Here is an 18,357-nt window from a genome sequence, read left to right as displayed (position 1 = left end):
ACTCTAATATTTTATTTCAACTTCCATATATGGCTGGTCTACTTTATGGTTTTAGGCCACCCAGGTCATTTCCATTTATTCTACAAGGATATTTCTACAGGCATGTGTGTGTTTTACATTTGTTCTTCTGTCAACAGTATAACATACTAATAATAAGCAATGGTATTTTGTAGAAGTTATTACATCAGAAAGTTCCAATTTCCAACATTAAGGAGTTAACCAAAACCAGCTTGCAAATGTCAATCTGTACTTGCTCTGCAGCATAAAATGGTACCAAAAGTCCAAGAACAGCATTTACACCACTTGTTAAGATCAAAATGTTTCCATATGAATATCACATATTTGGAAACATAATATTTTGGTAATACACAGGGAATGATATTTTCCCCCAATAATGAGGTCATAAAGCAATGTTAACCACTAAATTCAAAGCATCGAATTACAGTGGTACTCCTTGCTACTGTGCATTCAATGTGAGGGCTGGAGAGTCACAGATCTTGCAACAGTAGTTTTCTTTGTAGCTTTACCGAACTAAGAATTTATGGTCACCTTCAAATAATATATTACTTTATTAACTTGAAGTTTATAATATTAACTATGCACAAAGTCATTTTATCTGAGAAAAACATCATAAAAAATAGTTTTTATTCTGCACATTATCCTGATGCTTCTACTGTGCTTTCAAAGTTTTTACAAGGCGTATTCATATACAGTTGATTCTCGTTATTTGCAGATTCTGTATCTGTGAATTTCCCTAATTGCTAAAATTTATTTTTAACCCCAAAATCAATACTTGTGGTGCTTTCATGGTCATTCATGGACATGTGTGGAGAACAAAAAAGTCTGAGCCACTTGACAGTCAAATTCCCAGCTGAGGCAGAACAAGATGATGTCCTGCTTTCTTCCTTCAGCTCTCATACTGTAAACACACATACTTTTTGCATTTCAAAAACTGCCACTTTTTTTTGCACTTTTTGTGCTTTTTCTTGGTGATTTTACTGTTTACTTATGGTCTCCAGCATAGTGCTGGGTGCTGTCTAGTGCTCCTACACACAGACAAGTGTGATGTGCTCTACGGAGAAAACACTTGTATTAGAGAAGCTTTGTTGAGGCATGAGTTATAGTGCTTTTGTCTCTGCGTTCAATGTTAAAAAATTAACCCTGTCTATTAAAGTATTTTTTTTAACAGAAATACACTTATAACAAGGTCATGTATCAGTTGTTGACAAAAATGTTGTGATTAGAGGCTCACAGGAACCTAAACTTGAATATCCCCTGGGAACAAATGGCTCAGTATTTGCTAATTCAGTATTCCTAATAACCTTCTAGAAAATAAATACTACAAATAATGAGAATGAGAATCAACCATACCTACTGCATTTGACCGTTACAGGGCAAGAATTACTATCCCCATTGGAAAGACAAAGGGACTGAGGTTTACTGATTTGGCCAAAATCACAGAGCCTAAAAAGAAGCACATAACAATGACCAGAGCTCAGCTGTCCAGATCAGTGTTCTTCCACCAGATGGACAGGAAAGGGCAAGGAGGAAAAGAAAAAAATAGAGAGCTTAAGAAAATAGCTTTCATACCATGTTCGAAACAGTGAAACTACGATTAGATAACAAGAGTAAACCACTTTCAGGTTAAATCCCCATAAAAGGAAACCCCTGCTTGGATAGGCAGCCCAGTGTTATTAATTACAACAGCTGCAAGAGAGAAGAGCTTAGTTTGGTTTTACTTTCCTCCGCCTTTGCTTCTTTTGCTGTCTCTTCAAAGGCAATAAATACTTGTTAAATGAACATTTGCTTTCATTGGCTTTAGAATTCCATCCACTTCGGTGCTTCATTAAAAAAAAAAGATCACAACATTTTCACAGCATCAGATGTGATTTATAAAAACTGTTTCAGGGTTTAAGACATTTTATACATAATTTAATATGCATTTGAGAGACTACTACATGCAGGGGTGCTTTAAACCCTGCTAAAGACAGAAAATTCATCAAGAACTTTATAAAAGACCTAACTGATACTAAGCCCAAAATAAGTAAGATCTTTTCCCCAAACTTTAAAAATGGTATGAGTATTAACTGGCTCCTCCCTAAGTGTGCCTTACTTGAGTTCTAATATCCTATATTCATGAATACCAAAATGTTAGGTCTGTAAGCTATAAGTATATACTTTTATGTCTGCAAGACATAGAATACATTTTTAGACAGTATCATAACTATTTATTTTTTATTGAATCAGAAAATCTAGGGTTTTTTTAAAGGATTCAAATATGAATTCACATGATAGACAGTAATGGCCTTGGCTGTGCAGTCCAATCATGTACAGATTTGGGAAATCAGTAGTAGCTGTACAGCACATGTCCAGCTAACTGCAGTGGGTCCAGAGGGGGCCACCTGTGTGTCTGCCTCAAAGCATTTGCTCTCTCTCCATCCTCATTTCTTACTTTTATGAAATAGAAATAGCACTCACAATTTGAAAGCTTCCTTTAAATAATACAAACGTTATGACAGAGTTGAGAAAAGTGGTAGAGGAACTGTATAAGAAAACTTTTCTACCTGCAGAAGATTTGTCTAGGAAATGGCAAACTTAACTGTAAGGCTGACAAGTGACTAAGAATTGAGAGACTCGATGGGGTGCGGTGGCTCAGGCCTGTAATCCCCGCACCTTGGGAGGCCGAGGAGGGCGGATTACGAGGTCAGGAGTTCGAGACCCAGCCTGGCCAACATGGTGAAACCCCGTTTCTACTAAAAATACAAAAATTAGTGCAGCACACCAACATGGCACAAGTATACATATGTAACAAACCTGCACGTTATGCACATGTACCCTACAACTTAAAGTATAATAATAATAAATAAATTAAAAAAAAAAAATTAGCCAGGCGTAGTGGCTCGCTCCTGTAGTCCCAGCTACTAGGGAGGCTGAGGCAGAAGAATCGCTTGAATCTAGGAGGTGGAGGCTGCAGTGAGACAAGACTGCACCACTGCACTCCAGCCGGGGTGACAGAACGAGACTCTGTCTCTTTTAAAAAAAAAATCAATAAAATCAACCCATGACCAGCACGGATGTTAAAAAAAAAAAAAAAAAAAAAGAATTGAGAGACTCCACTAAAACAGACTCTCACTTGACTTAAATGAAGACTCCTTCCTGACCAATAAACAATGGGGTTTGCATTAACCAACTGTGTAGGAACTTAAAATTCATTCTGACTACCCAAGGTACAAACTTCAATGATCAACTGGCATAATCACAGTGAACTACCTCTCCTTAGCACATAAAACACATACATTGTCCCTGTCAGAGAATCATTTGGTGATACCGCTCACCTGTGTGAGTTTTCTTATATGGCATGTAAATAAATTGACTTGCATTTTTAATTAGTGTGGTGACTGTCTTTCACCAAATCTAAATAGTTGGCCTTATTATGTTGTTTTCATGCCTCTTTTTTGAAAAACACAGTTTAGTTCATCATTTGAAAATATCAGACAAAAAAAGGAATATGGAAAACTAAATTGTATCCCTAAATCCTGAAAGAATGATATAGAAAACTACAACAAAATAAGTCTCATGAACTTCTCAAAATTCTATAAATTATATTCTCACACAGAAAGGAATAACGGTGACAATAGGTTATAATAGAAAACCTATAATATAGTATAACTTATCATTAGAGTGATAGCACAATGTTAAATCTCTTTATCTGAAATTAGATAATGTTTAAGTAGAAGAAACCGGAATTTTAAATTTGTTTTCTCCGTTAATAATGCTGCCAGTTCTTCCTAGCTTTAAACCCCCTGGCCTAAATTCCACTTGCTTGACTTGTACATATATGTTAATATCCTGAACAAATGTCATCTCTTCCATTGTGTTTCCTGACCAGCCTCAAAATCTTTAGCTTAACCAACTGTTCTTTCATTCTGATTTTCAAAGTATGCCATACTCACTTCTAGTACAGCATTAGTCATGCTTTATTCTAGTTAAGGACATGCATATATGCTGTTCCAACAGGATTTTAGAGCCTAAAAGCTCAGGCTCTGTATGACTTACCTTTGGATTCTTCACAGCATCTGATAGTTTCTGGTACAAATTACCTTGGTGATCATTAAACCTGCTTCTACCATATGAACTTTGTTTGGGGACAGTATGTTGGTACAGCATATTTTCCTTAATTTAAGGCTCACAACTCTGTTGGTAATGTCTTATCTAAATTTTATACAGAAATGCATATAATATGTGTGTATGTGTTTATAAGTTGGAAATTCAAAGGTATCATAATTTATAGCTAGCCATCAATGGTTTGTTAAATAAATCAATCTGCATTCAATAAATAGCATGTGCCCAGCAAACTTCTCATGTCACACAAATTATGTACATGTAATTAAACAAATATATATGTAATATATATGTATACGTGTGTGTGTGTATATATATCAGACAAAATATATATATATATTTAGAGACAAAGTCTTGTTCTGTTGCCCAGGCTACAGTGCCATGCATGGCATGATCACAGCTCACTGCAGCCTCAAACTCCTAGGCTCAAGCAATCCTCCTAGCTCAGCCTTCCAAGTACCTGGGACTATAGGCATGAGCCATCATGCCCACCTAATTTTGAAATTTTTTTTGTAGAGATGGAGTCTTACTATGTTGCCCAGGCTGGTCTCAAACTCCTGGCCTCAAGTTATCCTCCTAACTCAGCCTCCCAAAGTGCTGAGATTACAGGTGGGAGCTGCTACACCTAGCCATAAATTATATTTGATCATAAACAGAATCATAATAAATCTGATGCTTTTGTTAAAACATATTAATATTAACCTAAGACATACAGAAAGCATTTGAATGAATGAATAAATTAATGAATAACTGGGCAATTCTTAGGCGTTACACATATTCATATACATAATTTTTCCTTATAGATGTAATTTCCCATTTGTTATAATTTCTGCTCACTTTGATTTAAAATGGCTTTAAGCATTCATATGTGTAATTAAGCATAGTATTTTTGATCAGAGAAGAAAAAGGAGATGATCAAAAATTATTAGAAATATTCTTTATAAATTTTAAATTACATATTCTAAATTCTTATAGAAATATTCCTTATGAATTAAATATTCTTTATAAGTATTCTTTATAAATATATATTCTCTATAATTTATATAAATATTCTTTATAAATTTTATGATAGATCTGGGTTCAAACCTTGGATCAGTCACTTACTTGTTGGTGGTCTTGGCAAAAAATACCTAATCTTGAACTTGTAAAATAAGGTTTACGTCTAACTTATTGTGAAGATTAAATAAAATAAAGGATGTAAAGTTGTAGGCAGAATGATATCACACTGGAGGCACATGATTTAGGTTTTTTAAGGCTATTACATCTCCTCTGTCAAATTCCAGGATTGGGCTTAAGCATCTTTAGTCCCAGAAAAGATTGGTGAGGAGGTTCACTTGAGCTCTGGGTAGGGCAAAGGGGTCTTACTTTCTGGTCAATGGAGGTATCCAAGCTTATGTTATAGCCCAGAGAGGTAGACATCAGAACAAAACAAACTGTGATGAGAATCAAAGCAGCCAAGAGGTGTGAGTGCTTTCTCCCTCTGTATCAGCCAGAGCCAAGTGGCTCGTTGTTTACTCATATAGATTCACCTTTTTCGAGCCTGAAAAGAACACTTAGTCATTCTCGATTTTTAAATGAGAAAACTGAGGCTCAGTGGCAAAATAACTTTGCCTGGGGTTCCACAGCTGTTTGGAGGCAGGTCTGGAATGGAGTCCAGCTTTCCTGATACTTGCTCCATTATTTTTACTGCTAAGCCTCTCCTCGCTTACTTGGATAAAAGAAGGTAATATCAGCTTGGACACCGAATATCAAACCCTTGATCAGCTACCTAGGGCTCCACAAATCTTTCAGAGAATATATACCAAAGAACACTCAAGGAAAACACATGCTCTTGATTTCTAGTTGGGGTTTCCCATCTCCTTCCTTGCCCTAGTGTTCCTGGCTGGATTTTGTGTGAGTCTCAGGGATTCTCACTCTCCCTTGGGATAAATTCCTGGATAACAATCAAACCAAGCGGTCTGCTTCCTGCTTACTCCTCATGGGTCTCCTTGGAGCATGTTTGGCCTTCCAAGGTCATTAGGCATTCCCAAGCAAGAGGCAGCCTCATGGCCATCTCACTGACCAGTCTCAAAGATGAGGAGGTCCCAGATATTAATAATAGCCATTAAGAACGGTAGTTTTATCATCATATCAGTGCCTACTACGCAAACAACAATATGCTGGGTGATTTACATATGCTATTTCCTTTAGTCTCCACATATCCTATAGAGTGGGACTTATTATCTTCATTTTATAGATTTACAGATGTGGAAGCTGAGGTCAAGTGATATACCTAAGGTTTTACAATTAAGTGGTAGGACTGAGTTTCAAATCCAGATTCCATGCGCTCAAGAGTTATGATACTACCCTTCTCACTGACAGAGATCAGAGTGTCTGCTCTATTTAAGGGCCCTTCATAACAAGTTCCCTCCTTTTACTAAAAGCTACATGTTCTACTAAGACAGCCTAATTTTGCCTCATTAAAGATATGTCTTTTTTCTCACACACATCAGAACTTCTCTTCCGTGTGGAAGAGACTAGATGGGGCAGGGGAAGACTGGTATTTCTCCCTGGGGTTAGAGTGTACCCTTTATGGTGAGGATAATTTAAATACTCTTGATTAAGAAAGGACTCTACCTCCATCTGGAGATCCAGGTTCTTCTGGAAGGTCCAGAAGTGCCTGTTAAAAAATCATCATTTTATTTTTTATACATTGTATAGAGTAAAATAGTTTTTCTATTTCTTTTAAAATGGATTATCAGGGGAAACAGGTCAAAGAAATGTATACATAAATTCTATATCCTCTAAGTGTATGTCTACAGATGTGTGTATGAATATGTATGCATATATTCTTCTACTCACTAAAATACTTGTGTTATTTTGCTTCAATAAAGCCAGTATTTTTTAATTTCATTGATATCTGTTAGTGCCAGTTAACTGCCAGTGAATAAGCAGGGCTCTGTGAGTTTTGGGTGGAATGAGATGTCCCTGCTCTCAAGGAGCTACAGCCTAGAAAAGGAGACAGGTCCTTAAAACTCAGGAATCCATATACACTCAAATTATTTACCAAAAGAAATGAGTTTTCATATATAATTATAATTTTTGTTTTTAATTCTAAGAAATAAGTTACCTTATGATTAGAGGTCAATGATATTCAATGTATTAAATTAAAACTGTAACAGACACATCACCATTTTCCTCAGCAGTTTATCTTACCTTCATCTTTTGGTGGTACTGCTAAAGAATTCTGCATTATGATGTACTGGACTTGAATAGTATCTTTCCTAAAAATAAGCAAGCACAAATAAGTATTAGAAAGTAATTGAGAGAGCATGTTAACGCATACTAAATATAGAAATTCTAAGCTGTTTTTTAAAGTTTGTTTTATAACTACACGAGTAATAAAAAATGCATTGAGTTATTAAGAATTGATGTTTTTATTTCTTCTCATTTTTCTACAAACAGGATTTTATTGGATGTACTAGAATGGGCCTGGAGACAGACGCAACAACACATCAGGGGCCTTACTCACATTTCTGCTCTCATGGGGTCATGTGTAAGTAGGCAAAGTTAAGATTCTCTGAAAATGTACTCTCTGATAATTGATTCATATACTTTAAGAACAAATAGCTAAAATGCTTAACAGTTTAAAGGTAATATAATTGCAATATAATTATTTGATGAAATATAACTCAGTCATTAAAATGCAACTGTGAAGATTACGTAGCAACATAAAAAAGGTTAATGATGCGATGCACTGGATGAACATGCTAAATGACAGACACCAGCATTACAAATATACAAAAAATAAAGGCACAGGAAAACACATGGAAGAAAATATGTCAATATATAAATTTACAGTGTGTTTGGTGATGGAATTACAGGTGTTCTCCCCCATTCCCCACATTTTAGCTATTTTCCAAATTGTGAGTAATGTAGTATTCCATATTAATAAAATATCTGAATAAGGCAACTCAAATCTTTGAAAAATATAAGTAATTTTTTTTATAAGTTCTTAAACAAAAAAGTGTTTCTAAGCATGACACCAAGTACAGAGCCCATTAAGGTAAAGACTGATGAATTTTTCGGTTTAAAATTTTAAATATTTTTAAAGTAAGAAAATTGGACAAAATTAAAAGGCATGATTACTACTTCTAGCCAAGATGGAGTAACAGAGACCAGATTCATGCTTCTGCCTGAAACAACCAAAACACAGACAGAATATATGAAACAATGTTTTCAAAACAGTGAACATCAGTGACAGAAGCAGGAGGCAGAGAAATTCTTGGCAGACAGGGGCGGGTCCCCCGTGAAACGGCACCTTCAAGACAAAGTAGCCCGAAACCTGCGGCCCAAGGTGAGAACGTCTATCCCTGTTTGCCTGTTCCCTCCTGATTGGTTCTTTCTGAATAATGTCTTTTCACCAATCAAATGTTGCCTTTTCCAAAACTCCCCATGGCTTGCCCTGCCCCCCATTCTGTGCCTATAAAGACCCTGGACTCAGTCAGTAGAGGAGAGAAGCAGCTTGACTGAAGAGAAGCAACTTGACTTCAGAGGGACGGCTGCACTTCAGAGAAGAGACAGCTTAATTTTGGAGAGACGGTTTGACTTCAGGGAAGACTACCTGACCGTCCCGTCCTTTCCAGCTCCTCTCTCCACTGAGAGCCATCCATCGCTAAATAAAATTATCTGCCTCCACCATCCTTCAAGTGTTGGCACGACATCATTCTTCTTGGACACCACACAAGAGCTTGGGACCCACTGGATGCAGGAACCCAAAAAAGGCTGTCACACTAGCCCTTGCTGGCGGAGTAGAGACGCCCCACCTGACAAGACAAGGGGCCCACTGAGCTGGTAACACACTGCGGTCCACAAATGGCAAAACTAAGCTAAGAGAGCACTGCAGCATGCCCTCTGGGATTTCGGGGATCACAGGCACTCCCACCTGGGCACCGCCGCAAGGTGTGCATGGAGCGTGCTCCTGCCGGCACCCAAAGCAACCAGCCTGATGCTGCTCTCATTTGCTCACGAGCTCCCTCCTGCAAGGGGTTGAGTGTGGCGGGCTGAGTAAACAGGGAATCCCCATTGCAAACCTGACAAAGGGGTCAAGAAAAATCCTGCATCATCATGTCAAGAAAAACTGATCCCTGAGAGCCAGTAAACAATTGCAATGAGCCCTATGGCAACAACTGTGATGAGCTCTATGTGAGGAAAGATCCTTGCAGAGATTTCCAGAATACTGGAAAAGAGGGCTACACACAGAGCACAACAGAGAGGGTCCTTACTGGGTTATTTACCTTCGTAATGATCAACACAGGCAAGTGAGGAAACACCCCAAGACTAGGGAAAGGTTCAAGGTACACTACAGTCACAGAGGAACAGGAATATTGCCTGTTGCCATTAGCTAGGGTGAAAAAACTCACAATTCACAAAGGAATGGGTAGAGTACACAGAAGGGTCTTGCCTTAGTAGGGGGGAATACTTAATTCTAGACTGTGTATTTCTCTGGTTTCACATAAATCTTAAATCAAGACATGAAAAAATCAAACTGTTTCAAATTATTTTAACCATGTACCAGAACAAATCACAAAATATTTATAGAAATACAAAAATATCTACCACCAAATAAAGTAAAATTCATAATGACTGACATTTAATGAAAATTATCAAGCATGCAGAAATGCAGAAAAATATGATCCATAATTTAGAAAACAATCAAAACTGACCAGGACTGACACATATTAGAATTAGCAGACAAGGACATTAAGTGTATAACTGTATTTCATACGCTCAAAATGTTAAGTACAGGTAGAAAAGATATGAAAAAATTCACATAAAATTTCTAGAGATAAAAACTATAACGTATAAGATGAAAAATATAGTGCATGAAATTAATGGTACATTAGACATGTCAGAAGAAAATATTAGCAAATCTGAAGACACAGCTATCGAGACTACACAGAATGGAGAAGACAGTAAAATTAAAAAAACAAAAAATAAAAATCAGAATTGAGAGCATCAGTGAGCTGCAGGCCAACTTTAAGAAGATTAATATGCCAGTATTTGAAGAGGGGAGAGATGGAAGGGCAAAAAAATTATTTTTAAGAAAGAATGGCAGAATATTTTCCAAATTTGATGAAGCTGTGAACACACAGATCCAAACATCTCAAAACACCGATTCACAAGAAACATGAAACCATACTAAGGTATATATCATTGCCAAACTGCTCAAAACTAGTGAAAAAAAAAGTTTTTAAAGGCACCTAGAGAAAAAGACACATTGCATATAAAGGAACAATGATAAGGATAACAACAGATTTTTTACTATTAATAAAATGATGCAAGTCTGGCCAGGCGCGGAGGCTCATGCCTGTAATCCCAGCACTTTGGGAGACCGAGGTGGCACAGCACCTCAGGTCAGGTGAGACCAGCCTGACCAACATGGAGAAACCCCTGTCTCTACTAAAAATACAAAAATTAGCTGGGCATGGTGGTGCATGCCTGTAATTCCAGTTACTCGGGAGGCTGAGGCAGGAGAATCGCTTGAACTCAGGAGGCGGAGGCTGCGGTGAGCCGAGATCGTGCCATAAAAAAAAAAAAAAAAAAAGAAAGAAAGAAAGAAAGAAAAAAAAAGAAAACAAACAAAAACAAAAACAGTGCAAGTCTGAAGACAATAAACAATAAGAACAACTGTAATCTAAAATTCTTAGAACTCCAGGCCCTGATGTCTTCTCTAGTGACTTCTACTGAATATTTAAGGAAGAAATAATACCAATTATATATAAATCCTTCCAGAAAATTGAAAAGGAGGAAATGTTACTATCTAAAAAGTCAGCATTATCTAGATATCAAAACCAGACAAATCTATTAAGAGAAAAGATTCCTATGGCCCAATATCCCTCATAAGCACATATGCAAAAGTAATAAACAAACTTCTAGCAAATCAAATCCAACAATATGAGAATACATCGTGATCAAGTAGAGTTATCCAGGAATAGACAATTGGTTTAACATTCAAAATAAATGTAATTTACCATCTTATTATGTTAAAAAAGAAAACTACACGATTATTTAAACAGATACAAAAATTGCATGTGATAAAATCCAACATCCATTACTGATAAAAAAAAATCCTTTATAAATTTAGAAAGGAACTCCTCACTATGGTGAAACACATCTATTAATATGAGAAACTAAAGCTAAAATCATGCTAAATAATGAAAGACTAAATGCTTTCCCTCTAAGTTCACAAACAAGAGAAGGATATCTATTCTCACCACTTCTATTCAGCCCTGTATTGGAAGTTCTAGCCAGTGCAATAAAACAAAAATAAATAAAATGTATTCAGATTGTGAAGCAAGACTTAAAATGGTCTTTATTTGCAGATGACATGATTGTCTAATTAGAAAATTCAATAGAATCTACAAACAAAGCCCTTCTAACTAATAACTGAGTTTAGCAAGGTTACATAATACAAGATCAATATGCAAAAATAAATTATATTTTTGTATCCTAGAAATAATCAGCAATTGAGACAAAAAATCAGAAATTGAGACACCATTTATAACAGCATAAAAAATGAAATAATTAAGGATAAGACTGGCAAAGTATGCGAAAGACCTATACACTGAAAACTAAAAAATACTCATAGAAATTTTAAAAGATCTAAACAAATGAAGAGATATACCACATTCAAAGGTTGGAAGACTCAATGTTGTTAAAATGACAATTTTCTTCAAATAGATATATAGATTCAATGTAATCCTAATCAAAATCCCAGTAGACTTTTTGTAGAAATTAACCAATTTTTAAAATTCACATGAAAATAGAAAGAGCTCAGAATAATCAAAACTTCCTTAAAAAAGAAGAAACAAATTGGACTGATGCTACTTTAGTTTCAAGAAAGAGACATATAGATCAATGCAACAGAATAGAGAGTCCATAAATAAATCCACATAGATATGTATTTTCATGAAAGTCCAAAGGGAAAGCTGTGGAACATGAATAGTCCCTTCAACAAATGATGATGCTTTCTCTACATGCGAAAAACAAAAAAAGAACTTTGAGCCATACCTCACACCATATACAAAATTTGAAATGCATCATATACCCAAATGTAAAACACAAAACTTCTAAAAGAAAATACTGTGCCCTTTAGTCAGGCATAGGTATCTTAGACATAGCATCTGAAACATAATCCATAAAATAACAAACTAATGTGCTAAACTTCATCAAAATTGCAAACTTCTGCTCTTCAAAAGATACCAATAAGAGAATGAAAAGACAAGCCATAAATGGGAGAAACTATTTGAAAATAATCTGATAAAGAAATTGTATATAAAACTCTCAAAACTAAGTAAGAAAACACATCTCCCAATTTTTAATGGGCTAAAGAGGTGAACATACACTTCTCCAAAAAAGATACATGGCTTGCAAATAAGAACATGAAAAGATGTTCAACATCACTGGTTATTAAGAAAAGATACACCTGCCTTAGGATGCAGCTAATCCCTTCCTACCAACCCAAGAGAAACGAAAGCATATGTCTACACAAAAACTTGTACAAGGAATGTTCACAGCAGCTATATTTGTAGTAGTTCCAAGCCAGAAACAACCCAAATGTTCACCAACAGATGGAATATATAAACATACAATGGAACATTACTCAGCATTTTAAATGAACTGTTGACCTACATCATAACAGAAATGAATCTCCAAAAACATGATGCTATATGAAAGAAGATAGACATTAAAGAGCAATACTCTATGATTCTACTTGCATAAGATTTTACAGACTGTAAACTATAGTGGCAGAAAGCAGATCAATGGTTGCCTGGGGACAGGGGAGACAGAGAAGGTTGGGGGAGAGACTCTACAAGCATACACCCATCCACTGAGGTGAAGAGTATATTCATTATCTTGATTATGATTAAGTTCCAAGGGTGTATACGTATGTCAAAATTTATCTCACTGTACTTTAAATATATGCAATTGACTGTATGCCAATCATATCTTAATATAGCTGTTAAAAATTAAAAGGTAAATATTGAGAAAAAATTTAAAAATTCTAATAGACATACAGACATACATTTATTCATTTAACAGATGTTGTTTGTAGTGTTACTATGCACTCTGGAAAAGATATAGTAGACATGTTCTTGTATTCCTGTCTAATATAAAAGAAATAACAATGAGATAATGCTTCACTATAAAAATGAGTAAGGACTTAAAAAATTTATAAAAGACAACATTTAACAAGTAATCATCAGAAAGAATGTTAAGACTTACTAAAAATCAAAGAATTGCAAATTTCTAAAATAATACTACTTTTTTGCCTCTAAATTGGCAGAAAAATAATACAAACTTTTGGAGAAGTCTGAGGAAAGGGGTATGCTCATTTACTTCCTGTATTATAGTTGGTACAAACTCTCTGGCAATGTGCATCCTGAGCCTTACAATTCTGCATTCCTTTTGGCCCAGACCTTCCTTCCTTCCACATGTAGGAATTTTGCTCAAAAAATTATCATTGTAATGTGTAAAGCCATCATCATTATCATCATCCTCATTACCTTTAAAGAAATGTTAAGGGTGGCCGGGCGCGGTGGCTCAAGCCTGTAATCCCAGCACTTTGGGAGGCCGAGACGGGCGGATCACGAGGTCAGGAGATCCAGACCATCCTGGCTAACACGGTGAAACCCCGTCTCTACTAAGAAATACAAAAAACTAGCCGGGTGAGGTGGCGGGCGCCTGTACTTCCAGCTACTTGGGAGGCTGAGGCCGGAGAATGGCGTGAACCCGGGAGGCGGAGCTTGCAGTGAGCTGAGATCCGGCCACTGCACTCCAGCCTGGGGTACAGAGTGAGGCTCCGTCTCAAAAAAAAAAAAAAAAAAAAAAAAAGAAAAGAAATGTTAAGGGTGCTGTTTAAAATATACAAAAAATGCAAAACTTAGAATTAGGGTATATTTTTATAATAAAGCTATTTTTAAAAATATTTCTTAAAATATTAAAAAATATAAAAAATGCTTATGACATGTTTTTGTATAAAAGGGCTGGTTATAGCGATGCGCTGTGGCTCACACCTATAATCCCAACACTTTGGGAATCAGAGGTGGGAGCATCGCCTGAGCCCAGAGTTTGAGACCAGCCTTAACAACACAGTGAAACCCATCTCTATAAAAAATACAAAAACTGGCCACGTGTGGTGGTGCCTATCCATAGTCCAGATACTCAGGAAGCTGAGGTGGGAGGATCCCTTGACGACCGGAGGTTAAGGCTGCAGTGAGCCCTGACTGTGCTACTACACTCACTGCAGCCTAAGTGACAGACTGAGACCCTGTTTTCATTCCAAAAAAAGGGTTGGTTACAGAGCAGTATGGTTCAGTTATTTTTTCATAACTCAAGAGAAAAATTACCCAATAATAAAAGTATGTATCTCTCAGTGGGGCATTAAAGTGCTACATAATCTTCCCTTTTATGCTTATAAAGTGATACTACATAGTTTCCCCAATGAATAAATACTGCTTTTGCAATCAGAAAAAAAGTTTTAATTTTCATTGTTTTGAAATACTATGTTAGAAAAGGAGTGCCATCAAAATAATTTTAACTGTATTCCTAATATCTTGGTTTTTCATGTAGGACACCCACTCAAATGAAATTGTATTGTCTTTTGCTGTGACATAAAGCACTGCTGCATTTAATTCTATTATAATTATTAAACACGAATAAATTATGTAATAAATATACCTAACACCTGTTAAAAAACGTTTGGATAGTTACAAAATATTGCATCCTCTGATTTGACTGGATAGTAAGATAAATACGCTGGTGGAAAATATGCATTAAATAGTTACATAAAATCTAACAGTATTTAATAAATCTTATACTATGATTCCTTGGGTAAGTGTGCATTTTTACTCAAGGAATCATAATATAGCACTAACAGCTACTGCATCCTTCATAGCTTATAAGGAAAAACCTCTGAAAATTATAACCTGACTTTTCTTACTTAAATTGCTGAAAAATATATTAAATAGAAAAATCTATCAGAAAGGAATAAAATTAAAGAACGCAAACAGCGAATACAATCAATTATAGCAAGATCTAATACAATGTGCTTTATAAATCACTGTTACATGATTAATTTTCGTTTTAGTTAATAAGCCATATTTAAACACAGTTGTTTAAAAATGAAAATTAGGTGAATTGGTTACTTGACAAAGTGACAGCTTGATGGTGTTATAAATGAAAATTTTTCCATTTATTCCTTGTTGAAGAAACCTAAGGCAGACACTGCTTTGTCTCTGTTATGCTGCTTTGCTAAGGTTCCTAAAAATAAATGTAGATAAAGAAATGTAAGAGAATAAAAGAAAATAATTTGCTTCATGCTCAACATGCTGATTAACTTTAACCCATGTTGTGAGTACGTGTATAAGTGCATGCTCTTGTATGTGTATGTGGCCACCGGTCACAGAGTTGCGATGTAGATGTCAATGTAGATGATTATTTCTAGGAAACTATTTCCTAGGGAATCAACATGTCATATATCATCACACTGACATACTATCATTCAGATAAATGCCATAACATAATAAACCTGGCCAGGATAACTTAAAACATGGAAATATAAAAAAGGTAATGAGTCTTTTAATGTCTCAGAGCTGGCAATTCTTAACAGGCTTTTCTTTATATATTAAGATAATGTTACTAACCTACCTTGATTGGGCAGCTGCTCTTTTGACAGGCCATCTTCTAGTTTGATTCTACTGTTATTCTGTGCCTCTTGATTTTAAAGTCTAACATGTTGATAGTCACACAAGATCTTAGTTTCAGGCTAGAACCAGAGTCAGCGAAGCCATAGATGACAGCTTCACCTAGATTGTATTCTATACTGTAGCTCTTCTGCAACAAATGCTACTGTGTACTAGACCTATCACTAGGTAATTCACAAACACCTCATCCTCATACGAGGATCTGCACTGTTATCATCAAGTTCAGCAACTGAGGTGCTCAAAGAAAATTAAGAAACTTGCTCAAGGTCACTCAGATGGGCCAGAATTCATTCCCAAGGTATGTCTCATTTCCATATATACCCTCTTCATGCTCTCCTGAGTGCAGCTTCTCCCTCTCCCTCTGCCCCTCATCCCTTTCCCATGCATACATGTACATATATACAAGTGTGTTCTGATGGAAATCAATGTACAATGTCTCTGTGCAACTATTAAAAATAAAGGAAAGTCAGTAAAACAAAGAATGGCCAGGACAAAGTAATAAGGAAAAATGAGTTTTAAAAGCTGGGAAAGGAACAAACCTGGGAAATAAAAAAATTCAGGGGGAGATGCTAGCCATCTTCAAATACCTGAAGAACTGTTATTTTGGAAGCAGGATTAGAGGAATTCTACGTAACTCTAGTGAACAGGACTAGGACCAGTGAGGAAGACAAAGTTACTAGGAGGCAAATTTCAACTGGATATAAGAAAGAACTTTCTCACGATTACTGATACTCAGCTATGGACTGGATGTTACATAACTTCATCACTGAAAAACTTGAAGAAGCTGAGTGAAGCCTTTTATTGTTAGCTATCAAAATAAATACATATTAGTATTCCTTAGGAATATGGCAGGAAATAACTCCAAAATGTTGTATAAACTCAAGACACCATATAACTGAAAATGCCAACTTTTTCTTTTGCCGTAACATGAAAATGGTCAGGACACATGGAACGAAAATAGGAACTGCCTGGATGAACTTGTAATTCTCAAGTATTCAATGCTGCTCTTTGCCTTTATATACTTAGGTGTTGTTTGAAAATTTTTAATGCACTTGAGGATGAATTTTCCTGGCTTGTTTTAAGTAATTTCACGTACCCATTTACAGATGCCCCTTCAACTTATGATGGGGCTACATCCTGATAAACCCATCCCAAGTCTTGAAAATAGCATAATTCAAAAATGTGTTGAATACACCTAACCTACCAAATGTTGTAACTTAGCCTACCTTAAACATGCTCAGAATACTTAAATTAGCCGACAGTTAGGCAAAATCACCTAACACAAAGCCTATTTTATAATAAAGTGTTGACTATCTCATGTAATTTATTGAATACTGTACTAAAAGTGATAAACAGAATGGTCATATGGCTAGTCAAAGTACAGTTACTACAGAATGCACATGGCTTTCGCACCATTATAAAGTTGAAAAATCTTGAGTTAAACTAAGGTACATCAGGGACTGTTGGTCCATTTCATTAACTTTTTTGTTTTTTTACTTTTAAAGTAACATTGTTGAAGGATAATTTACATTCAACAAAATGCACCCCACTTTAAGATGAGCTTTGACAAATGTATACACCTTTACAGTGATCACTGTATTAGTCATGGCTTTTTGTAATATTTTATGATGATGTGACTTCTTCGAGGACTTGCTAGAGGGGAATATACTGTCCCTTCCAGGGCTAATTCCTATATATTGCACATGATTCCCTTGTGAGCATGTCTTTCATATGCAAACCAACCAATCCAAAGCCCATATCCTCAATCACCTCCTTTATCTAACTAACACACCAAGCCAATATTTCTCCAGCCGAACTCACTGGAGTGATATGGACTACCTTATAGGCCCGGGACCACTGAAATTATTCAAGCTAGCCAATGTTAAACAGCTTTTCATGTCCTACATTGTCTTTCCTGGGGAAACTACAACAAAGGCTCTGGGCCATGCTTTCCCCTGGCTCCTTCTGCCTCCTGACTGATGCAGGCGCTTCGCCCAGTGGCTTTGAATGGTATGGTGTGTCCTCTCCTCTAAGGGACTGTAAGTAATAAACTCTTCTTTTTTTTTGAGACGGAGTCTCACACTGTCACCCAGGCTGGAGTGCAGTGGTGAGATCTTGGCTCACAGTACTCCAGCCCAGAGTCCTCCTCCGGCTCCCATGTTCAAGCGATTCTCCTGCCTCACCCTCCTGAGTAGCTGGGATTACAGGCGCCAGCCACCATGCCCAGCTAATTTTTTGTATTTTTAGTAGAGATGGGGTTTCACCATGTTGGCCAGGCTGGTCTCGAACTCCTGACCTCATGATCCACCACCTCAGCCTCCCAAAGTGCTGGGATTACAGGCGTGAGCCACCACGCCCAGCCTAAACTCCTCTTTCAAAGGCAGTTGTCTCCTGTCACTTTACCATACCCGACTAAAACAAACCCAAGTACATTTTAAAACAATCACCCTATTGAAAATATATATCATCTCAAAAAGTCCCCTCGTGC

At 36.4% G+C, this 18,357-nt stretch overlaps 1 protein-coding gene across 7 annotated transcripts in view; it reads right to left on the bottom strand.

Moving 5' to 3' along the window:
* Positions 1–18,357, bottom strand: part of ZNF438 (zinc finger protein 438) — a 181,497-nt gene that overhangs the window by 24,488 nt on the left and 138,652 nt on the right. For 6 of the 7 annotated variants that reach the window (XM_011977317.1, XM_011977315.1, XM_011977312.1 and 3 more), the window contains one exon: positions 7,318–7,385. In XM_011977317.1, the coding sequence (XP_011832707.1) occupies positions 7,318–7,354 (37 nt within the window). In that variant the 5' untranslated portion in view covers positions 7,355–7,385. Of the gene's footprint in view, positions 1–5,651; positions 5,831–7,317; positions 7,386–18,357 lie in introns of all 7 variants that reach the window. The other variant, XM_011977320.1, reaches the window with a different exon arrangement.

The sequence above is a fragment of the Mandrillus leucophaeus genome, unplaced genomic scaffold (genome assembly GCF_000951045.1).
Source record: "Mandrillus leucophaeus isolate KB7577 unplaced genomic scaffold, Mleu.le_1.0 Scaffold178, whole genome shotgun sequence".
Lineage (NCBI taxonomy): Eukaryota > Metazoa > Chordata > Mammalia > Primates > Cercopithecidae > Mandrillus > Mandrillus leucophaeus.
The sequence above is the reverse complement of the archived record's forward strand: the minus strand, read 5'-3'. Positions and strand labels throughout refer to the sequence as shown.